This window comes from Triturus cristatus, chromosome 4_2 (assembly GCF_964204655.1).
Source record: "Triturus cristatus chromosome 4_2, aTriCri1.1, whole genome shotgun sequence".
Lineage (NCBI taxonomy): Eukaryota > Metazoa > Chordata > Amphibia > Caudata > Salamandridae > Triturus > Triturus cristatus.
In genome coordinates this window covers 944,818,454-944,844,258 of record NC_140586.1, presented here as the reverse complement: position 1 = coordinate 944,844,258, position 25,805 = coordinate 944,818,454, and the positions used below count along the sequence as shown (strand labels likewise).

The 25,805-nt window shown below is 45.3% G+C and overlaps 1 protein-coding gene across 1 annotated transcript in view; it reads right to left on the bottom strand.

The window, feature by feature from the left end:
• Window positions 1–25,805, bottom strand: part of LOC146839031 (uncharacterized) — a 36,647-nt gene that overhangs the window by 3,453 nt on the left and 7,389 nt on the right. The window contains exon 2 of the mRNA XM_085603059.1: window positions 1,444–1,755. Coding sequence (XP_085459185.1) covers window positions 1,444–1,755 — 312 coding nt within the window. The remainder of the gene's footprint in view (window positions 1–1,443; window positions 1,756–25,805) is intronic.

Here is a 25,805-nt window from a genome sequence, read left to right as displayed (position 1 = left end):
TGGGAAGCCCTGCCTCCGTGAGAGCTTTGGCCATAAGATGCGAAAAGCAGGGGTTATCGGTTCCTATAATAAGGGATTCTGGTAGCTCTGTCAGAACTCCCAACTCACATAGTACCTCGTCCCCCTGTGTGGTAGTGATGGTTACTCTAGCTATAGGATAACTTTTGACGTCCCTGTGTACACATCGTATCCCAACCTTGCGCCCTGGCAATAGAGATGAGGGGTGGACCAGGTTTTCTTTTACTACAGAATGTCGACATCCTGAATCCAATAGAACCCTAATGGGAGTGTTATTTAGAAGAAGTCTTACATAAAAGGCGGGTCCTGTTTCGTGAGCATAGAGGAGGGTTCGGGGCACAAATCCTACATCCATGGGTTCTTCCTCCCCATTTTCTTTTCCGGCAGTATCAGGATATATGTCCCCACTCGCCACACTCATAACATTGCGGCCCCGTTGCCATCGGGCTCTCGTCTCCTGGGGTATCCCATTCCTGGCGGAACCTCAGTCTATGACTTTCATCATCCACCCCCAACCTGTCTAACACAAACTGCTTAATGTGTCCATAAGTACCGGTCCCATCTCTGTTAGCGAGTTGGTAAGCAGCTTGGGCTTCGCCCGTCAGCAGGGGGGCTAAATAGAATGGCCACCTCTCTCCAGGCCATGCGCTGGCCCTAGCGGCTCTCTCGAAATTCAAAAAGAATGTTAAGGGGTCATCTCCTGGTATATACTTCTGAAGCGGAACCACCGCGCCTGGGGGAGCGGCAGACCTCGTTTGGCTTATGGTGGCCAGCAACTGGGTTTGAGCTTCAGCCAATTTCGGTAGGCTGTCGGCTTGCGTCTAGATGGCGGTGGAGAAGGTTATCCTGTCTTGGTCTGCTTGATTTGTGGACTGTTCGACAGCCCATTCCAGTTTGGCTTGTCCTTCCCTCATTTGAGTTAGCAGGTTCTCCATTTTGGACTTAACGGAGCACTCCTATCTGGCTCGCCACTTGTCACCCAGTAGAGTGGACAAGAAGGGAAGGAGCCAATACAAAGGGTGAGTTTACGTAGGTGGTATATTGAGGCAAGAGTAAACAGAGTATAGCAGTCCAGTTAGCTCCTATCCGGGTCTTCCTTCATGCAGGTTTCCCCCTTCTTCCCCGATTCCTCGGCGCTCTCCGGTATTCCTCACGGGCGGCAATGGAGGTGAAATCATAAACAAAACAAAAAGAGAACAGGGCTTTAGGTGGACGCTCACGGAGACTATTTCTGTTTAGGGAAGGGAGTGCGGGGATTGCCAGCTCACCAAGGACCGCCACCAAGAGTGATATGTCATAACCTTATTTCCCTAAGGCGAAACAACCCTATGCAGTCATGCTCCTCACCCTCCCCCTGGACAGCCCTACCGCAATTCACCCGCTTCCCCCTTGAAACGAGAAAAGCCCCCGGATCCTCCTGCGTACCTGGGGTAGCCACACTTCTCCTGAAGTGTGGCTGGGCGATGCGCGGTGGACTCGGCCTCCTGGCCCTTCTCCTGACGGTTCGGCTCTGCTCCCGGTGTCCTTTCCGTCGTCCCTGGTGTGCTCCCGTCTCCTCCTCTCTTCCGGTTTCTCGTTCGACTCTCCTTCGTTGTCCACGGCTTCCGCGCTGGCGTCTTCCGGCTCGTCCCTCTTCAGAGTCATTGAGGCTCGGGATAGGTTGACAAAGGCCGACGTCACGGGGGCAAACTCCGCCTCTTCAGAATCCGCTTCTTCTTTAAAGGGCCAGTCCTGATTCTGCAACAAAGATAGAGGGTCACTTTCCCTATCTGTGCCTTGAGCTCCGTCGAATCCGTCACAGCGTCCAAGTCCAGTTTTGCCAGAGTTTTCCGTAGAGTGGAAAACCAATTTATTGCCAAGGCCTTTGGAAATCTCAAGAGGTCTATCAGAGTCTCTCTGTAGGTCTCCAGTTCATCTACAGTCTATTGCCTGAACCAAAACATTATCAATCGGTACATTGCCTTGTGTCTCAGCTGTTTATGTGCCAGATCCATGTATAAGGGTGTCAGAGGGGTACTAGGCGGGAGATCCACCAGAGATCTCCAAAAACGATTTTCCACAGCTATTAAAGATGATATATTTCCTGTCCCCCACAGCTCTATTCCATTCATTATGCCCCCCAATACTTTAGTATTGTAGATTTCTAGTGCAGGAGCAATCTGCCGTAACGTAGTTTTCCTATGTATTTTACCTATGTGATTACATTGGAATATTTGATGGAGCTTAGCCTTCTCCTTTTGTGCATCCCAATTTACAGATGGGAATACACGTATTCCTAAGTAATCAAAAACGTCAACTTGTTCGAGTAAGATGCTACCAGCCCGAATAGATCTACTAGAGAGTTTTGACCCACTTTTGTTAAAAATCATGTATTTAGTTTTTCCCTCATTTAAGAACAAACCCCTATCATTACAAAACTGTATAAAATCATTTAAAAGTTGTTGGAGGCCCTGAGGGGATTTAGAAATTAAAAGGGTGTCGTCTGCAAATAACAAAGCGGGGACTCTATTGTTTACTTTCGGTGCATCACAACCATCTCTATCCAAAAAGTCAGCAACCCCATTTATAAAAAGGGTAAAAAGAGTATGCGCCAGCACGCAACCCTGCCTGACTCCACATTTTACAGGAAATTTATCTGTAACTTCGCTTCTTGGGCCCCACCTGACCTGGGCTGAGTTTGAGGCGTGTAATTTAATTAGAATATCTAAAAGGTTTACCGGGATGCCCAGTTCTCTCAATACTCTCCACAGCTTCGCCCGGGGCACAGAGTCAAAAGCTGTGCGCAGGTCAATAAATGCCACATAAAGTTTACCCCCTTTGAGGTCCACTTCCTTCCAGTACATACAAATAAAACGGAAGACCTGATCTAGGGTGCTAACTTTTGGACAAAAGCCCGCCTGTAGGTCACTTAAAATATGAAATTCCATCATCCATTCATTGAGCCTCCCTAATAATTGTTTACAAAAAATCTTTTGGAGAGAATCTATTAGGCTTATCAGCCTATAGTTAGATGGCTTGGATTTATCTCCTTTCTTATAAATAGGCACAATTTCCGCAACCTGTCACGATTTTGGGATAGGTGCTCCATGGAGAATCAAGTTGGATAAAATATTTTTATACCGACCTCAAAGGCATTTATCCTCTTTATTCAGGTCATTGGGGATTTTATCTGGGCCTGGAGCACGCGCTGGTTCACATGAAGAGATTGCCGCATAAGTTTCTACTAGGGAAAAAAACAGGGGCTCAAAGTCCTCACTTAACACCTCCTCAGACAACTCACCCATCTCGCCACTACCATCACTCTCAATAGCATAGAGAGACCCAAAATGGGCTATCCAGTCATCGGGCTGTACATTAAATTCTAACTCTGGTTTTTCCCCCTTAAGCCAGTGAGTTGCCTCTCTCCAAAAGGACTTTTGGTCTTTACCATTTAGTGCTGTGTGTAGAGCTAGCCATAGTGAGCTTTCCCACTCCTTTTTAGCACTATCAGTGGCCCACCTGTACTTGGCTCTAGCTGTATCTATATACTTTCAATGTACTTATGGATATATATATATTTATCACTTTCTTCTAATTTAGCATTTCCAATGCACTGCCCTATTTTTCAGCCTATACTTCTCTCAATATATCTTCTAGCCCAACTATCTGTCTCATCTCTACTACTCTTTCCAATACACTACCCTATCTCTCACCCTATACATCTATCAATATATCCTCTACATCCACTCCCATTTATCCCAAACACCATACCACTACTATGATCCCCAAAATAACCCTTTCTAGACTCTCTCCTACTCTACCCCTCCTTGCATCAACCGACACCTCTTTTACTATACCGATTCCTTTCTAAACTCTTCCCTCTGACTCCTCCCATCCAAAACTCCTTTTTACTCATCCGAAAGCCTCCTCCTACTGCTAAGACCTAAAAAAAAGAAAAAAAAGAAAACATTCACTCTTTTATCCCTCCACTATCCTTTTCAATCAAAATTAACAGACTAACATGTTCACTTTTTAAATTCCATATTCCACAATACTAATTCACCACTAATCCTTTATGGGTTCCAGAGTAGCGTGCTACACACCAATAAAGCGTCTCAACACCCCATCAGGGTTACAAGAGCTATATAAATGCAAACCTTTTCCCTATTCTACCCCTCCCCAACCCTTCTCAATCCAAATAACTGACTAACATATCCACCACTCAAATTACTTTCATGTTTCACCATACTAATTCAACACTAATCCTTATGGGTTTCAGAGTAGCGTGCTACTTGCGCTTCAAAACCCCATCAGGGGTAGCAAGCGCTATATAAATACAAACCTCTTTCCCTCTTCTATCCCGCCACATACCCTTCTCTACCCAAATAACTGAATAACATATCTACTACTCAAATTACTTCATATTTTACTATACTAATTTTCAACAGTAATCCTTTATGGGCTTCCTGAATAGCGTGCTTCAACACCCCATCAGGGGTAACAAGCACTATATAAATACAAACCTTTTTTTACTCCTCTATCCTTCTGCAATCATTCCAAATCCAAATAACTGACTAACCTATCCACCGCTTAAAATGTACTTGCATGTTTCACTATACTAATTCAACACTAATCCTCTATGGGTCCCAGAGTAGCGTGCTACTCGCCGAAAAAGTGCTTCGACGCCTCGTCAGGGGTAGTAAGCGCTATATAAATGCAATTACAATACAATATCTTGTTATGGTTCAACAAGAGCTTTTTCCAATCCCTCCTTCACAACAAGAAAACCAAACAGAAGCTAAAATAAGGAGGACCCCACTCCCTTCTGTGGCCCTTCCTATTAGGCAAAAAGCAGGCATGGAAGTAAGACATCGTCTTTTGAGTTTTCAGGAAGTCCACCAATCATGCCCTTCATGGTCTTGTTAAATGTTTCAACAAGGCCATTACACATAGCAGAGTGGCTTTGGCCACACTTGACCAGGACTTATGCAGCGGGGGATTGGAGGCCCCACATTTGGACCCCTAATATTATGCCGTTCAATTGCAACACGAAGCTCGATGGCTCAACACAGGCCCTATTTGGGAAATACAGCTCTTGGTGGGAATGGTGGACGCTGGTTGTCTTCCAGAGCTGTTAATGGAGGAATCAGGTACACCGGGAGATACTCCATATATTGTGCGACAGACGGCCAGAGTAAGGCAATGGTTTGTAGTGAGAGTACTTAAGCGCGCACCATTCCATAGGGAGCTCCCAATCTGGATATTAAAACCAATCAGGCAGATGGCACTCAGTATGTCCTTCCAGGCATGGAGGGAGGGGGATGCGAGCAATAGGGTGAATTGTACCCAGATGAGACTTATCGCCTTTAAACACGCCCGCAAAGAGTGTGGTCTAAGCCAGGGGCAATTTTTACAACTTGCGGGCTTGGCAGACACAGCTAAGCACACCTGGCCATGCTATCCGACAGCTCCGCTGCATACTCAAACCCTGGAGATACTGCTAACCTATGGTGCGTGTAGACACCTAATTATGCATCTTTACAGAACAATGCGATCAGATACAGTAGACACTACACACGGGCCCGAGAGGCCTGGAATGTAGACTTTGACATTCCAATGGAAGATCAAGACTGGCAGCGGGTCTGTGAAGTAATACGCATGGTTTCTAGTAATGCCCATTTTCGACTGATACATTATAATTTTCTGCGAAGAACCTACTTAACGCCACAAGACCTTCATCGAATGGTCGTGTCTTGCCCAGATATATGCTCGCGTTGCAACACTGTGGGGGCTGATTTCTTACATTAACTATGGTCCTGAGATGCAATACACTCCTTCTGGCAACTAGCTGTCGAAGAAATGGTGCATGCCACACAACTAAGTATTGAGCTAACACCCAAATGCTGTTTATTAGGCCCCTTTAGATGCCAGAAGGGCGCAAGATAACCTATAAATTTGGTCAGTCGCCTATGGTACTGGCATGAGGTAGAATTGCAATCACATGGCTGTACCAGCATGCCCCAAAGATTGCGCTCTGGCATAGAGATGCACTCGACTGGGCCCTAGCTGAGGAGACACATATGCGCCTTAGCAGAAAGGATGAAAAATTTGAGTATACACTAAACACTTGCCGTGCTCTTACAGATAAACTCCTAGCTCCTGCTCCCCGAGTGACGACAGACACAGACTCTGGCTCTGAAACTGAAGAGGCAGAACACTATGACACTGGGGACGAGCAGAGAAGTGTCTCCACATGATAATTATAAGGTACATTCCCAATTAGGGGAATGGAACACTTATTGATCACCTGGAGAATGGGAAAGCAGATTAGTGCATGTGTAATTATTGACTGCTTCTTGATTAACCTACTTATGTAGAACATATTGGTATGATATGTCCATGTCTATGTTTGAGGATGAGCATACTACTTCCATAGATTCGTGCCGGGACACTCTTGAGTATCTGTGCGTGTAATAAATGCATATAACATAACATGTATACTCTGACTGCCAGGTTGTATGTTGACAAATGAAAAAAACAAAACAAAACCATTACATTGTGGGTGGTAGAGGGTAGTGAACCGGTAATTCACTCCACACTTCTTCGACGTGTTTCAAGTGCCAGACATGAAGTTGGTACCTATGTATAACACCACCTCCTTAGGGAAGCCCACCCTGGTAAATATGCTAATGAGGGCCCTAGCCACTGCAATGGCAGTGGTGTTCCTAAGGGGAATGGCCTCAGAATCCCTGGAGGCATGATCTACCAACAGAACTGTTCCCTGATGCTGTAGGAGGGTGAAGGGGGCCAACAATGTCAATCATTGCCCTTTCAAAGGGAACGCCAACAACTGGAAGCGGGATTAAGGGGGCCTTTGGGTGCCCACCTGTCGTGCCACTGGTTTGACAGATGGGACAGGAGTTACAAATCTCCTTCACCTTCTGGTGCATCCCTGGCCTTTAGTTCTGGTCTGGTCAAGGTATCCAGCTAGGGGGATGTCATAACCGGGTCCTCTATGAAAGATCCATACAAGTTTGCCCCACTGAAGGGAAGATGGCTTAACAAGAGCTTCTGAGAGTTACTTACCTTCAAGACTCTCATCCAGGTGTGCTTTGTGGCTGCTTTCACTGATGTTAAAGCAGATGTGGCTGCACAGACTCCAAACAATAGGTCATATACAACTCTCATCCGAAGTTCTATCACGGAAAGCCGAGAAGCACAGTCAGTTCTTTGATAATCTCAAAGAGTCTGGACAGAATAAGTTGTATATGCTGCTGCTTAAAATGCACAAATGGAGGCCCAGGAACTCCCCAAACGCCCGAAGCTCTACCATTCTCCCAGTGACACTAGGTTTGGGATCTTTGGCCTCAGTGTAAAGGATTCCCCCCTCCCAATAGGTCCTGTGGGCACCACTGCCATCACTTCCTTCCTGTGCTGCAGCTTGCCGTCACCGGTTTTCAAGACTGGGACAGATTTTCTGTCCCTGGCACAGATCTTCCCTAGAGTGTCGCCCCCTGGACAAAAGCTCAGCCTGGTGAGACTTCAGCTCGCGAGGCTCAGTCGTCTCTGGGGCTGACCCTTCTTCCTCCTGAGGAGAACGGTCTGGTGTCTGACTGGAAGCTGGTTCTCCAGTTTACCTGCCTTTTCTCTTGGAGGACTGGGCCATTATTCAGGACTTCAGCACCACTTTTACACCCAGGCTCTGCTCTGTGCTATGGTTTTCACACACAACCAGTGTGAGGTTCCAAGCATTTCTGCATGGATCCTCAGTTTTGCCTCAGCCCAGGCTAACGACTCCAAATCATTGCCAAGAAAACAATCAACTGGTATGGATAAAGAGACAGCTACCTATTCCTTGCCAGCAACCCCTCCCAAGTCAAAAGACTCCCTCGCCTGCGGGATGGGTTTTTGTCACATTTTCAGCATTGATGACTGGAAAGGTCCTTCCAGGCAGATACTGTTCTAAGGACACTATCTGCTCAGTCACCATGGTGATGCTGGCACAAGTGTCTCTCAAGGCCTCCACCCTAACCTCATGTGCATGTTAGTGGGCCAGGCAGGCAGCTAAGGTGGCTAAAGCCACATCCCCTACTCGAGGCGCCTCAGTGAGCTCCTTGGCATGGCCATTGCTCTCCTGAGATCCCATCTGGAGATTGGCAACTGAAGGTACTGCAGGTGGACCAGAGGTATATTTCTTGTTTTTACAGCCAGAGTCTCAAGGTCAGTGCCTAGGTGACCTACAGTCATGGCACCAAGCCTTCTTAGGATCCCAGTTCTTACCCTGGTACCCACCCTTTGGCTGTCGAGTCTTTGGGCCAACTCTCTTTAACAGGTTTTTGGGGGCCAGAAGAAGAATCTTTCTTTTTCTGGTTATCCGATTTCCCTTAGGGTAGCTTTCTGGCCTCTTTCTTTTGGTCTCCCCCACCAGCAGTAGTCTTGGTCACCCTTGTTTTGACCCAGTGGTCTGCCTTCTTCCCCAACTCTTGAGGAGAAAGTGGACCTAGGTCTACCAGGAATTGATGTAGCTTCTCTTGGTAACAATTACTTAAAAGATGCTCCTTCATTATCAAATGATAAAGCCCTTCAAAGTCATGCACATTATTACCTACTAACCAACCTCCTAGTGATTTCAGTGAGTAGTCTACAAAATATACCCAGGTCTGGCTTTGGGTTTTTCGAGCCTGCCTGAATCTGGTCCTATACTCCATACTGAATCCAAAGCCCTCGCTTAGGGTACCCTTCATGAGGTCATAGGATTCAGCCTCTTTCTCGCTGAGTGTCAGGAGTCTATCCCTGCACTTTTCTGAGAACATTTCCCACAGGATAGCACTCCCCGGCTTCCTGTGTACCTGCCTGCTAAGACAGGCCCACTCAAAAGCAATGAACCACTTGGTGATATCACCTTCAAATAATTTTGGGACAAACCCTTTGGGGTTTTTAGGGTCAAATGAATCTACTTTCTCCTTATTTATGATCGTGTTGGCACCAGAGATGGGTCCTAGGTCAAACTCCTTTCTCTCTCTTCTATAGCTAGGAGTTGGGCTTCTAGAGCTGCCCTCCTGGCTAGTCTTTGCAGAGGAAGCTCTTCATCTGAAGGTGCTTCTTTGTCTTGGGGTGTCACACTGTCACTCCCACTGTCAGTATTTTGATCTTCTGTAAGATCAGAGTCACCCTCTGGATGCTCTTTGTCATATTCTGCCAAAAGATCCCGGAGCTTTGCTTTGGTAGGGTTTGACCCAGTTCTGAGGCTATAGGTTTTACCCAAGCCTCTGAGCTATTTTATATTTAAAGACATAAGGTGTGAGGTCGATTTCCTCCACCTGTATCAGCTCTTCTGAGTGACTACTTCTAATCAATCATGTTTAACTATTTTGCACATGGATATTGAATTATCTTTTTAGTAACATGTTTTGTATTTCGCTTTTATGACTAACTGTCGAATAAAGTTTGTTTGACTGACTGACTACTTCTAGCACTCATTGTATTTACAAAATTGGGAACCTTTTTTGAGAGGAAAAACCCCTAATACTGGTTTCCTAACTAGAGCAAGAGTTTGACTTTTGAAACAGCTGTACTAAAGGGGAACAAACCAGAGCGCTGACCTATTTCAAAATTTGGAAAAATAGTCAATTTGCAAAACTACAATTTAACTAAAGGCAATTTCTGGATTGAATCCTGTGGTCACTTATTGTGAGAGTGGTCCAGCAAACGCAAAGCTGTGTACCCCACCGCTGCGCCACCAGTGTAGGAAGCTGGTTTTCTATAGACTATACCAAAAAGAGGTAGAGTGTGCAGAAAGTCCAGTGGATCCCCAAAGGTTTTACAGAGGCTAATGTAGATAATACTAATGCTCTCTTTTGTGGTAGTGTGAAAGCACAGTTAGGCCTATCCGAGGGTAGTCGTAAGCATTTGTTGTATACACAGGGGCAATAAAAGAGACACACACTCAATGATTAAATCTGAGACCAATTTATAACAAGCATTAAAAATGCAATAGGTCTTGCCTTTCAATAAGTTAAAGCCATTTGCTTTGCTATACCATTCCATTAGCAAAGCAAATGTCTTTAACTTAATCAAAGGCGAGACTTATTGCATTTCAATGCTTGTTCTTCCTGGTGCGCCACTTGCCAAGCTCCTTGTGTCTGTGAAGTCCCCTCGTTACGTATAGCTTCGGTCTTCTACTCTGTCTGCCTTTCCATGACTTGGATTGACTTTTTGTTATCGCGTCACTGCCTTTCTTCCAGTCTCCTTGCCCTCCTCTTTCCCCTGTCTCTGTGTTTTCCCTCTCCCTTTATTCTGCCTCGTGGTGAATATCAGTCGTGCTCCAGATCTGGCCTTCTAATTTTCCTGCTTCTCTTCCGGTCAGCATACGCGTTTCCCTGTGTCTGGCTGCTCCTCGCGTCTTTGTACGACCCCACTTGTGCCTGCTGGCCTAGGTCTCTTTGTTAGACACTCTGCCTGATGCTTTTCCTGCCACTCCCTCTACTGGTCTGTGTGACTGCTGTCAGCCTGTGTGCCTTCCGCTTGTTATCTGTCTACCTTTTCCCGTATCTGCCTCTTTATATGACTCTCTAACACTCACTGCCCTAAAACCCTCTCTAGGTGCACTCACCCTAGTCCCTCACTGCTGCTTGTCCCCACCTGTCTTTGCTGGTCTCTGTCGGCTACTCCTTATGCCTCTTACCCGTTCCTATCCCTCTCTTTTGGGTTCTCCTCTTGCCCCACGTCCTGCCTTCCTCTGTGCTTTCTCCCAGTCTGCATTGCATGCCTTTTCGGTATCAGTCATGCTCCACTTCTGCCCTTTCCGTATGTTTCCCTGTGCGTCTTCTGGTCTGTCTTTTCCCTGTCCCTGGTGATCCTTTTCCCTGCCTGTCTCCTTGCCGCTATCTTGTCTTTTTCTGGCTGTTGACGGTGCCTGCTGTCTGTTGTCTCTTTGTACGACACACTCTGCCTGCTGCTTTACCTGTCCCCGTCTGCCACTATCCATCTGTCTCCTTTCCTGTCACTGCCTCCCTCCATGCGGCTCTTCTGCTCTTCCTGTCTATGGGCTCCCTTTCACGTCCATTTGTCTCCCTCCCTGCTTCTGTTGCTCTCCTATTATCTCTTTTCATGGCTGTTCATTGCCCGGCGTGGATTTCTTCTTAACTCTCTCTATTCACAATGCTTGTATTCCCCTATCTCATTTTATCTGTTTCACTGCATCTCGCCATCTATCTTTCGCTCCTCACGCTGTCGGCCCCATTCCTCTTTCGATCTCTCATCCCATCCCTGTCTTATCGTGTGGCTGTCGGTGATCTGATGCCCGCCTCTCTGCTCCACTGTCTCATCCTCTGGCTGCCTCCAGTGGATCTCTCTCCTCTTCCCGCACACCCTCCCTCACCTGTTAGTCCCCCAGGGCCCGCTGTTAGTATGCTGTGCTCTTCTCCTCTCTCCCAGGGCTCCATGGAATTAGCTGTCTGACACCCCCTCCCTTATGCGGCCTCTCCTCATCTCTCTGCCTGTATTAACATAGCTTTCTCCCCTTGCATTGTCTCTCCTGTCCCTACACAGATCTCATAATTTACTTTTAGCAGTCGATCCCCTTCTCGCACCATTTTCCTCTCCCACGGTCTCCCTGTTAACATCCATTTCAACCCCGCCTCCATTAATGTGTGCCTCTCTTCTCTCAGCAATCTGCTCCATCCACCTATTCCCCGGTCTCAGCTACTCCCTCGGATCACAGCGCCCCCTCTAGTGTTCCTTCCCTTGTCCCCTCCTCTGCTGACCCTCAGGCCTCCAGAGGGAACCCAGTCCTCTCCTTCATTCTCATCCCCTAGTCTCGGCCTCCCTCTTTGATGTTACTGTCCCTCTTCTTATGTTGCCGTTCCCACACGCTCGTTGCTGCTGGTTCCTAGCTGAGTGAGTACGCCTCTTCGGGCCCTGTAGGGTAGGAGTGAACAGAGACGGGTATTTTAGCCTCACAAAATGTCGAAAGGTGGGGCGCCATTTTGAGTTTCGCCGTTGCCCTGTAATCACCTATACAGTGTTCTCACATCACAGCGCTTTCAGTCTCAGTCCAACAATAACATTTCCTAGAGACTTCGCACCTCTGCAGGCCCCGGGTTGTTGGCCAGGCCGTACAGTGTAAAAACTACAAGTCCCAGAATGCAACCTGCTAGTAGCCAACAGCCACGACTGACTGAAAATATCACGAATGGCCACTTGTCTCCTATGGTACCAACTATACTCGCCTTCCATCCTTCCCACTTCCCCAGTTAATTGCTCCCCCTCCTTTTCCTCTTCCTTGCACCACCCCCCCCTCCTTGTTCCACTGAAAATAAGACTCGTGTTCATTATTCCACTCCCGTTCATGAACTGCTCCTCTAGCGTGCCCTGCGAGACTCTTCTCCCTTCCTTCGTGGCATTTCTACAGCTCCCCACCCTGTCCCTCCTTAAGGATTCCTCACGTTGCCTCTGTCTGAGGCTCAGATCTCCCTCCATTAAATGTCTCTCGCTGCCTTTTCTCTCCAGCCCTACCTTTGAGGCTCCCATCTCTCTTCACTGAAGCCCCTGCCTCCCATTATGAAATATGCCTCTCCCGCTCATGTCTAACCCTCCTCTGCCCTTTCTCTTTTCCAGACCTCGCTCTACTCTTTGTGAAGACGGCTTCATATTGTTATATCTGAGCACCCCCATGCAGCCCTACTTCCTTTGAGACATGCCTTACCCCCACCCATATTAATTATCTCGCCCCTCGCGCCCTTATTCTTAACCCCTTTCCGATACCCCCTTTTTAGGTCTCGCCTGGCGTAGACTGCGCAGACATGCGCAGTCTCGCTGGCGAGATTTAATGAGTTAGAGGAGATTTCTCTAGTGGGCTTTAAGCCCCGCCCCTCTTTTCCATTGGCTGGCGTCACCGTTTATGCTGTGGCCAGCCATTGGAAAAGAGCGTCTAGTGACGTACACTTTTCTCTTTTAGAGCCGTCCCAGTTGGACTGGCTCAGTTCCTTTACGTCTGTGGTAAAAGCTTTTCTTATCTTTATGGGGCCATGTGTTTCAAACACATGGCCCCATAAAGACAAGAAAACCTTTCATGTCAGAAGGAAAGCAGGCCGCATGTATATTTTTGCAGCGCGCTTAAAGTGAAGGCGCGATGCAAAAATAAACAGTGGCTGACTGGCGAGCGCTTTTTTTTGTGTGCGTTTTTTCCTTTTTTTTATTATAATTAAAATGGTGTGTTCATTGGATTGGTTTTATTTTATTTTATTTATTACATTTTGCGCATAGTTTCCTTGTCTTTCTTCCGGTAAATATTTAATTACCGCATTTTACATTAGGCAATTTCCTGCCTTTGGTATGCGTGTAGCGTAGTATGTTTTCTAACTCCATGAACGGAGCAATCACGTGACACTCTCTGGAGTTCACTTTCAACGTCCGGATGTTGAGTTGTGCACTGCTGCGGCTCGTTTTGTCACAGCATTCTGGGTTTGGCGGAATCCAGAACTAACAGAACCGATCTAGAAATACGGGTAAGCGCAGTTCAGCCCCTTCTTAGTAAATATAACCTATTTAGCCGCATTCGGTGGACTTTTCTCCCCACAGAATACGACGGTGTTTTTGCGCACCTGGGTTGATGTTTAATTCCAATCCAACCCTGCTTTGCAGCACAGTGTTGAGTCTCTTCTACTCTACCCACACAGTACCAGAGATGTCCACAGCGATGCAGATAGTGTTTTTCCCTGCTGCTGTGTCCTGCAACGCCAGCCGTCCTCTGGTTCTCCCGCCTGCTCCTCGTCTCCTCCAGCACTCCGCAGCTCACCTCCACTCCACGTATTCCGCCTTCCTCTGGAAAGGCTCCATGCTTGTTATAGTCCCCTTTATGGTGATTACAAGATCCCTCCTTCCCGAGTGTTGTCACCTGCAGGCCTGATTTTCCTCACCCCATCCAGGTCGGGCGGAAGTACCTCATATCACAAAAGTCAACAAGCTCTTCCACAAGCTCTTCTCCGTCTCACATCCAGTCCAGCAGCGCCATCACTGGTGCTGAGCTCCTCTCCAGCCGCCGTCCCCTCCTGCAGCGCTGCGTGGGACACAGCCACTCACCCACCGCAGTGTCTGCAATATTGCTCTCTTTACCTATACCAATAAATGGGGAAACGCAGAGACTAGCCTGTATTTGATTTGATAATTGATACATACCCCTTACTGATTTAATCCTCAGGTGGTCGAGTAATATTCGTGTGCATTAGGCTGATTTTAAAGCATCTGCGGGAACTTCTGTGAGCAGCGCTAAGCGCTTTACGTTTATTATTATTTTAATGAGCTTGCCGCCCGCTAGGTACACGGCGATTACTTTATTTATTTATATACAGCTGATTGCTAATGCGATGGCTCATGGTGCCCCTATTCCAAGCTCATGGAAAGCGGCGGAAATAATTCCGATGTACAAAAAGGGTGACCGCTCGCTTCCTGAGAATTATCGGCCTATCAGCTTGATTGACGCTATCCAGAAGATTATTGGTAGACTGATCTTAAATCGTGTCCATCTCTGGATTGCGTCAAATAATATTTTATCCCCATTTCAAGCAGGATTCCGCCAGCACATTAGCACTGTTGACCAAGTCTTCCGTTTTATCCTCCTTTATTGGAAGACTGTGGTCTTGGGTAAGGGAAATTTGTATGCAGTGTTTGTGGACCTAAGGGCCGCCTTTGATTTAGTCCCTCGTTCGAAACTATGGCAGACTCTAAAAGATTCATGGCGGATTGTTGTCCTTAATCCAGAGGCTTCACGCAGATAATTCTGCTAGAATCAGATGGGGTGGCCAGGGCACGTTGACTGAGGATTTTCCGGTCCAGAGAGGTGTCAGGCAAGGTTGTGCAATGGCCCCCACTTTATTTTCCCTATATATCAATGACATAGCGGATCGTCTTTTGAAAGCTCACGTTGATGCTCCCATTCTTGGCAACACTAAGGTCCCTATTCTAATGTTCGCTGACGACACGCTTCTAATTGCTAAAACACCTGGCGGACTTCAGCGTTCATTGAATATTTTTGAGTCCTTTTGTGTTGATCGTGGCCTGGAGGTCAATATTAAAAAAACTAAGCTTATGGTATTCAGGCCACATAAATCTTTTAGAAATCAATTTGTTTTGTTCAATAATCCACTAGAACAAGTACAGGCTTTTAATTATCTTGGAGTCAATATTCAAAACAATTTTGCATGGAAGCTACAGAGAGATCTGACTACTCTAAAACATATTCAAAAAAGCAATGGGGTGACCCAGTATCCCTCAGAACCTGGGCGGTAAGTTTATAAGGTAACAATGGTTCTGTTGGGTGAAAGTATTGCTTTGCACTTACGGTTTAGTCAAGCATTTTTTCACAAAGTACATTAATTTGACTTTAAGCAACACACAAGACAGTTCATATGCAACCAAATGAATCTTTATATATGAATTGCGTCATTCATATATGCATACATCAATATTTTCACGAGTGGCCGTCATGCAATAATGTGCTGACAGTAGTGACACAGTGAGAAATCGGTGCTCAGTGACAATGTGCGTGATATGTGCAGTAGTTTAAAAGCGATTTTTTCGTAAGTGGCCAGGATGTGTCGAATAGTAAGACTGCGCTGTGGAAGAGTTCTATTTTGGCACAGGTTCTATACGAAGGTCCACAAATTAGTCGACGTTTCAACCCTAGTACTGCCCTCTTGATAGGTCAGTGCGGGTCTTCATCAGGACTTGAATTTAAGCGTGACGGCCTGTGAGTAAAAGAAGACTGAGTCAGGTGTGTTGTCACTAGAACGAGGTTGATCTATGTGCTAAGGATGGTAGCTGACTCACCTTAGGAGGTCTAAGTCTATGGAGTAGGTGAAAATTCGGCGTAAATGACAGGATTGGGTATACTCCAATGGTTTGTCCTATGGACGGGCCTGTGAAGTAATTACACATATCGTGAATATCCATAATATTATGTAAAGTTTATAAAGAAGAGACTTGCGAAAAAAGGGGGGTTGAATTGCTCACCCTAGTTACTTCACTTAGGGCTCCATCATAGTGTTTGATATTGAAGGTGTCTAGAAGATAATAAATAAAATAATAAATAATGGGAAGGTCAGTGTGAGGAGCCATAGCATCTATATTGTATGATGGGTTAGAGTAGTGCAAGGCTCAGGCTCACCTATTTGTTTGGGCGGCGCTGTCTATAATCCAGATCCTTGTACCTCATTAGTGTAGGTAGGGAAGGTGCTTCTTCAGACGAATTATTACTGAAAAGAAGCAATCATGGGGTAAGGGTTAAATAGCCTTAAAGCAGGAAGAAACGCGGTCTCTTCGCGGTTCCTAGTTACCTTGTTCTGAAGAAACGAAAAGCCGGCCTTTGGGTCCTGGCTCGTCTGAGGTGAATCAGCAAAGAAGCCTGCGGTGAATGTGCATATATGCCTAATGTGGCGTGCGCGTGGACGCCGAGCACGGGTGGTTGCTAGGCAAAGGTTTACGCTACGTTGTCAGGTTCCCAAGCTGACGAATCGCAACGCGGTCATCAGGGGGATTCTATGCGCCCATTGGTGTGAGTCGGGAAGTGTCAAAAGACGTCATGGCTCGTCAAATGTTGCCAAGGTTACTCCGTAAAACACACAGTGTGTCATCTCCTCGTCAAGCGTTGCCGTAGTAACTGCTTAAACAAGGTGTGTTCTCTGAGGGATTCGGAAGGAGCCGATTGCTGTAACGTGAGTGTGTCGCTTGATATCGGCAACTTTAAAGTGAGAAATAATGAATACAATTCACAAAGCAAAGCAAAAGGTGTGCTGGCATATACATCAATCGACATGAGCACTGAATTCAAAAGACGGCATGGAAATGCTGTCCACATACGTAAAATGTACAGATAAGCATGGTAAAATCAATATTAAAATTAAAAGAATACGGTGATTTTATATTGTATTCCATTTACGGTATTTACAATTATGCACATAACATAAACCAATTCACGGAGTGACAAAGAGTTAGGGCGTTCTAACTAAGCCAGAGTGGGGAGATTCTGTTACACTCAGGCAATCTAAAGTAAGTACGATGGTTCAGCCAGTGTTAAGTAGTCACGTTTCGGGGTAATCATAGTAGGCCCATTTGCTTGGATATCTCCTCCATCTCATTCAACCCATTCTGGACCGAGTTAAGCAAATGGATCCATCTACACTCTTTGTAGTTCAACAATCTCGCTAATGACCCACCTCTGCTGCTTGGGACAATCTTTTCAAGTACCCACCATGTGATGTTGTTGGGGGAGTGATTGTGTGAGGTATAGTGCTCTACCATAGGGGCCCCATGTACTTTGCACCTTACCCTGCTCATGTGTTGCAGAATACGTGTTTTCACTTTCTGAGTGGTTTGTCCCACATATATAAGTCCGCATGGGCATTGGATGGCATACACGACATTCATGCTGTTACAGTTTGTAAATTGAGAAAGTTTGTATGCTCTTCCAGTGTATGTGAATGTTGTTCCTTCATAGCATACATCGCACGCCTTGCATTGTCCACATTTATGGTGTCCAGTTACAGGTGCCAACCCCAAAAGGTCCCTGAGGTCAGGTTGTTTGGGTGTGTCCAAAAATGCATTTACCACCGAATCCTTGATGTTTTTACCTCTTTTGAAGGCGAATGTCGGGTCTTGTGATGTCTGTAGTTCACTCGCTACCAGGTTCCAGTATTTTTTAACAACTTTCTTTATTTCATTGCTTTTAGTGTTAAACGTAGTCACACAGACTATTTTTTGTTGTTGTTCCTCTGGTTGTTTTTGGTTGGTCTCCAACAGTTGCTCCCTGGGGCAATACCATGCCCGTTTCTTCGCCCGTTTGAGTAGGCCTCTCGGATAACCTCTCTCTCTGAGTCTGGATACTAATATTTCAGATTCCCTGAAATAGTCTGTCCTTCTCGTGCAATTCCTCCTCAATCTGAGGAATTGGCCATAGGGGAGGTTGTCTCGCAGGCTGCGTGGGTGATGCGACTGGTATTTGAGTAAAGAGTTTCTTTCCATTGGTTTGCGGTACAGGTCACAGTATAGCAGATTATCTTGTGAGCGGAATGTTAAGTCAAGGAAATCAATTGATTCGTTATTGCTCGTCATTGTGAACTGGATATCAGTAGATCTCGTGTTTAGCCAGGTAAAGAAATTGTTGAGTTCACTGTCATCCCCATTCCAAATCATTATCACGTCGTCTATATAACGCTTCCATACCGCGATAGCATTCAGGTATGGGTTGTCCAGACTATATAGATGCTCTTCTTCATAGGACCCAAAGGCCGGCTTTTCGTTTCTTCAGAACAAGGTAACTAGGAACCGCGAAGAGACCGCGTTTCTTCCTGCTTTAAGGCTATTTAACCCTTACCCCATGATTGCTTCTTTTCAGTAATAATTCGTCTGAAGAAGCACCTTCCCTACCTACACTAATGAGGTACAAGGATCTGGATTATAGACAGCGCCGCCCAAACAAATAGGTGAGCCTGAGCCTTGCACTACTCTAACCCATCATACAATATAGATGCTATGGCTCCTCACACTGACCTTCCCATTATTTATTATTTTATTTATTATCTTCTAGACACCTTCAATATCAAACACTATGATGGAGCCCTAAGTGAAGTAACTAGGGTGAGCAATTCAACCCCCCTTTTTTCGCAAGTCTCTTCTTTATAAACTTTACATAATATTATGGATATTCACGATATGTGTAATTACTTCACAGGCCCGTCCATAGGACAAACCATTGGAGTATACCCAATCCTGTCATTTACGCCGAATTTTCACCTACTCCATAGACTTAGACCTCCTAAGGTGAGTCAGCTACCATCCTTAGCACATAGATCAACCTCGTTCTAGTGACAACACACCTGACTCAGTCTTCTTTTACTCACAGGCCGTCACGCTTAAATTCAAGTCCTGATGAAGACCCGCACTGACCTATCAAGAGGGCAGTACTAGGGTTGAAACGTCGACTAATTTGTGGACCTTCGTATAGAACCTGTGCCAAAATAGAACTCTTCCACAGCGCAGTCTTACTATTCGACACATCCTGGCCACTTACGAAAAAATCGCTTTTAAACTACTGCACATATCACGCACATTGTCACTGAGCACCGATTTCTCACTGTGTCACTACTGTCAGCACATTATTGCATGACGGCCACTCGTGAAAATATTGATGTATGCATATATGAATGACGCAATTCATATATAAAGATTCATTTGGTTGCATATGATCTGTCTTGTGTGTTGCTTAAAGTCAAATTAATGTACTTTGTGAAAAAATGCTTGACTAAACCGTAAGTGCAAAGCAATACTTTCACCCAACAGAACCATTGTTACCTTATAAACTTACCGCCCAGGTTCTGAGGGATACTGGGTCACTCCATTGCTTTTTTGAATATAAATGGTGCAGGTGTTTACCTGCGAGGGTTTTTACTCTCATTCAATGTCTTTGGACTAATTTTCTATATCTCTTCTAAAATCCTTTCTATTGTATATCATTTTTGTTTTGTTCTAGTATGTCTGAGAAAGAAACCTTGTCATATAGTGAAGACTATATAGCTAAATTGATACACGACCAGGGAGCTTCTGGATTTCTACTAGGCTCTGATAGAGTTTCCGCGGACACTAGTCTGAATGAAAAATTGGCCAAAATTGAGAGATTGGAGAAGAAACTAATCAGAGCACGCCTTCACGGGCATGTATTGACAAAATATCTCCAGTCTAACATAATTCCCAAAGGCTTACAAGTACGTAATGAGCCGGCTATATTTATAGATATCCCGAAATTCAGAGAAGGGTTCAGTTACGTAGCAAACAACTGCTCTAGGCATTGGATGGTATTGGGGGTGGAAACCGCATTAGAATACGTTAAAAACTTAACAAAAGAAATAGAGAACCTTAAAAAGGAATTAATTGATGACACCTCTATTTCCAACGCCAGGGAGGCATTAGAAAGAGCCGAAAAGACACTCACTGACTTTAACACCATCACTCTGAACAGGAAGCTAGATAAGTTATCCAAGGATATAAGGAACTACGACAAGAACATAACTTATCCCTATTTATCGGATGACTATTACCAGCAAGATAGTCAGGGTTTCTTCAGCAATAAAAGCCGACAGGGACCCAGAAGATTTTATACCTTCTCAAATTCCTCTGCGGGAAGTGGTTCAGATACTGAATCTGACGGACCTCCCTCAAACCCACAAACCACCCAGGGTTCACGTTTTTTAGGAGAGGGCTACCGCCAACACAACAGGGGCGGAGGGAGAGCTCAGAACTGGGAGAGACCGAGAGGATGGAACAGGGGGAGGAACACCCAGCAAGGTACATCGCGGGTTCGGTTCTACCAACCGGAGACACACGGGGAAATATCCACACGGAGGCAAACTTACAGATGGTAGAGGCCCATACTCCTTTAGTCCAGGTGCCTGACCAATCGGGAACTACTCTACATCCCATACTTGATTTGTATGAAGCCAACAACACGCTTCCCACGACCCAGAAGAGCACCATTTCATCTGACCCTATCATCAACTTATCAAGTCACATCATGTCTCAGGCTGAGAAAGACATACTTGCCAAAGGACTTTCCTTCGTCCCTACAACCATCCCTGACTCTTTCCAGATCAAAATCGAGCTACAACGCTTCTTTCGCAAAATCAGATTAAAGTACTATTTCAGCAAGAATACCTACAACCCGGTACCTGCTGCCACAGGATTTAGACCCATTTCAACCTTCACCCCAGGGTCACACATGGTGAGTGAAAAAATACTTGCGTATGAGAAGATTGTACTTGAGGAAACTATGCAAATTGTGGCAGAAAGAAAATACATAAAGTACAACATAAGTAAAGAAGAAAAAAGTGCCCTACGATCCTTGAGCGATAATAAAAACATCATTATCAAATCAGCTGATAAGGGTGGCGCAGTGGTACTTCAAAATACAGACGACTATGTTGATGAGCTTGAACGACAACTAGGAATGGAGGAGAGTTACCAACCGACCCCACGTGACCCGATGCCTCTTCTCAAATCTATGATAGAAAGAGTGACCAAAGGGGGTCTCTCAAATGGATTCCTAAGCCAGCATGAACATGACTTCCTCAACAGCAAGAACCCTCGAACACCGACCATCTATACCTTACCTAAAATACACAAACGATTGGAGAAGCCACCCGGAAGACCCATTGTCTCGGGATGTGGCTCGATCCTGGAGCCACTCAATCAATTTATAGACCATTTCTTACAACCTTTCGTGTCCAAAACGAAATCATACATAAGGGATACGACACATGCCATCCAAATACTGGAAGGACAGGCTTTTGATCCACAGACCCAGCTCCTGGTCACTCTAGACGTGTCCTCCCTATACACCTCAATTCCTCAAGACACGGCATTGGACATTGTCAGAAACACGTTGGACTCCAGACAAAGACCGCATTGGATCCCCACTGAATTTTTGATCTCTTTACTTGACATTGCCATGAAAAAGAACTACTTCACATTCAAGAAACAATTTTATTATCAGTGCAAAGGCGTGGCCATGGGAGCAACATATGCCCCAAGTCTGGCGAATGTATACATGGACCACTATGAAGAAGAGCATCTATATAGTCTGGACAACCCATACCTGAATGCTATCGCGGTATGGAAGCGTTATATAGACGACGTGATAATGATTTGGAATGGGGATGACAGTGAACTCAACAATTTCTTTACCTGGCTAAACACGAGATCTACTGATATCCAGTTCACAATGACGAGCAATAACGAATCAATTGATTTCCTTGACTTAACATTCCGCTCACAAGATAATCTGCTATACTGTGACCTGTACCGCAAACCAATGGAAAGAAACTCTTTACTCAAATACCAGTCGCATCACCCACGCAGCCTGCGAGACAACCTCCCCTATGGCCAATTCCTCAGATTGAGGAGGAATTGCACGAGAAGGACAGACTATTTCAGGGAATCTGAAATATTAGTATCCAGACTCAGAGAGAGAGGTTATCCGAGAGGCCTACTCAAACGGGCGAAGAAACGGGCATGGTATTGCCCCAGGGAGCAACTGTTGGAGACCAACCAAAAACAACCAGAGGAACAACAACAAAAAATAGTCTGTGTGACTACGTTTAACACTAAAAGCAATGAAATAAAGAAAGTTGTTAAAAAATACTGGAACCTGGTAGCGAGTGAACTACAGACATCACAAGACCCGACATTCGCCTTCAAAAGAGGTAAAAACATCAAGGATTAGGTGGTAAATGCATTTTTGGACACACCCAAACAACCTGACCTCAGGGACCTTTTGGGGTTGGCACCTGTAACTGGACACCATAAATGTGGACAATGCAAGGCGTGCGATGTATGCTATGAAGGAACAACATTCACATACACTGGAAGAGCATACAAACTTTCTCAATTTACAAACTGTAACAGCATGAATGTCGTGTATGCCATCCAATGCCCATGCGGACTTATATATGTGGGACAAACCACTCAGAAAGTGAAAACACGTATTCTGCAACACATGAGCAGGGTAAGGTGCAAAGTACATGGGGCCCCTATGGTAGAGCACTATACCTCACACAATCACTCCCCCAACAACATCACATGGTGGGTACTTGAAAAGATTGTCCCAAGCAGCAGAGGTGGGTCATTAGCGAGATTGTTGAACTACAAAGAGTGTAGATGGATCCATTTGCTTAACTCGGTCCAGAATGGGTTGAATGAGATGGAGGAGATATCCAAGCAAATGGGCCTACTATGATTACCCCGAAACGTGACTACTTAACACTGGCTGAACCATCGTACTTACTTTAGATTGCCTGAGTGTAACAGAATCTCCCCACTCTGGCTTAGTTAGAACGCCCTAACTCTTTGTCACTCCGTGAATTGGTTTATGTTATGTGCATAATTGTAAATACCGTAAATGGAATACAATATAAAATCACCGTATTCTTTTAATTTTAATATTGATTTTACCATGCTTATCTGTACATTTTACGTATGTGGACAGCATTTCCATGCCGTCTTTTGAATTCAGTGCTCATGTCGATTGATGTATATGCCAGCACACCTTTTGCTTTGCTTTGTGAATTGTATTCATTATTTCTCACTTTAAAGTTGCCGATATCAAGCGACACACTCACGTTACAGCAATCGGCTCCTTCCGAATCCCTCAGAGAACACACCTTGTTTAAGCAGTTACTACGGCAACGCTTGACGAGGAGATGACACACTGTGTGTTTTACGGAGTAACCTTGGCAACATTTGACGAGCCATGACGTCTTTTGACACTTCCCGACTCACACCAATGGGCGCATAGAATCCCCCTGATGACCGCGTTGCGATTCGTCAGCTTGGGAACCTGACAACGTAGCGTAAACCTTTGCCTAGCAACCACCCGTGCTCGGCGTCCACGCGCACGCCACATTAGGCATATATGCACATTCACCGCAGGCTTCTTTGCTGATTCACCTCAGACGAGCCAGGACCCAAAGGCCGGCTTTTCGTTTCTTCAGAACAAGGTAACTAGGAACCGCGAAGAGACCGCGTTTCTTCCTGCTTTAAGGCTATTTAACCCTTACCCCATGATTGCTTCTTTTCAGTAATAATTCGTCTGAAGAAGCACCTTCCCTACCTACACTAATGAGGTACAAGGATCTGGATTATAGACAGCGCCGCCCAAACAAATAGGTGAGCCTGAGCCTTGCACTACTCTAACCCATCATACAATATAGATGCTATGGCTCCTCACACTGACCTTCCCATTATTTATTATTTTATTTATTATCTTCTAGACACCTTCAATATCAAACACTATGATGGAGCCCTAAGTGAGGTAACTAGGGTGAGCAATTCAACCCCCCTTTTTTCGCAAGTCTCTTCTTTATAAACTTTACATAATATTATGGATATTCACGATATGTGTAATTACTTCACAGGCCCGTCCATAGGACAAACCATTGGAGTATACCCAATCCTGTCATTTACGCCGAATTTTCACCTACTCCATAGACTTAGACCTCCTAAGGTGAGTCAGCTACCATCCTTAGCACATAGATCAACCTCGTTCTAGTGACAACACACCTGACTCAGTCTTCTTTTACTCACAGGCCGTCACGCTTAAATTCAAGTCCTGATGAAGACCCGCACTGACCTATCAAGAGGGCAGTACTAGGGTTGAAACGTCGACTAATTTGTGGACCTTCGTATAGAACCTGTGCCAAAATAGAACTCTTCCACAGCGCAGTCTTACTATTCGACACATCCTGGCCACTTACGAAAAAATCGCTTTTAAACTACTGCACATATCACGCACATTGTCACTGAGCACCGATTTCTCACTGTGTCACTACTGTCAGCACATTATTGCATGACGGCCACTCGTGAAAATATTGATGTATGCATATATGAATGACGCAATTCATATATAAAGATTCATTTGGTTGCATATGAACTGTCTTGTGTGTTGCTTAAAGTCAAATTAATGTACTTTGTGAAAAAATGCTTGACTAAACCGTAAGTGCAAAGCAATACTTTCACCCAACAGAACCATTGTTACCTTATATACTCTAAAACATAGGCAGCTTGCTGGAGTATTAGCTGCTGAATTTAAAAAGTCTCCTTCGAAGCCTATTAGACCTGTGCTACAGGTCTATAGTGCTAAAGCAGTGAGCTCGGCTCTTTATGGTGCGGAACTGTGGGGGTACGAGAACTTGTCTTCCTTAACCATCTCGGAAAACAAGTTCCTGCGTAGTATTACTTCTCTCCCGCAGAGCACACCTATAGTTCCCTTAAGGTACGACTATGGGAAGAACTCTATAGCTGATGTAGCCAGGCTTCGACCTATCCTTTATTGGCGTCGCCTATGGACCACTCCGGCGTTGGCACAGTATGCAGCGGGTTTTCTTGATATAATGTCGCTGGTGGGCTCCCGGAAGATTGCTTGGCTTAATGAAACTAGAAAATCCCTTGAGGCTCTGGGGTTGAGCGATCTTTGGGAGAACCCTACGGTAGCTACTTTCCCATCTAAAGCTCTATTGAAGGAGAAATATTGGGAGTTGATCAATACAAAGGTATTTCTTGCCACTAAACCCCTTTCGCTTTCTGACGAATTCATGAACATCAAATCTGTCCCTAGGCTAGAACATTTTTGGGATCTTGTAACCAAAGTTTTAGATAGGAAATTATTTTTCCAGATGCGGGTGGGAGCGTTGCCGTTAAATTCATTTGTAGCCCGGTGGGAACCTAAGAAAAGTAATTTATGCTCCTTGTGCAAATCCCAGGTGGAAACATTAGCGCATATGTTTTTTGTATGCCCTGCCTATTTGGCCCCGAGGCGTGTATGGTTGAAACCCGTTTGCCAACTATTGGGTACTAGACAGAGTGCTGAAGCTCTTCGCACCTGCACTGACCCGGTAATTGTTGTGGCTGTTGCTAAATTCCTGGGGTGGGCATGGATTATAAGAACCAAGAGTAACAGTTAGTAAAGTCAGATGCCCGGTATGTTACACCCAATGATTTTTTATCATATGTATTTTTAAAACTTGTAAATATTTTAAACCGTATCGTTTTTATATTGTCTTTCTGCTAAATTATTTGTGTAATCTGTACCTGTACTTGTTTTGTCTCGCCTTTATGACTTTTGTCGAATAAAGCTGTTTGGATTGGATTGGATTGGATTTATTTATTTATATTTTACATTTAGGTTAAATAAAGTCCTGGCTGGGCCATGCTTACTCGACTCTCCTCGCGCAGCTCAAACGTGCAGGGATTTTAAAGCATCTGAG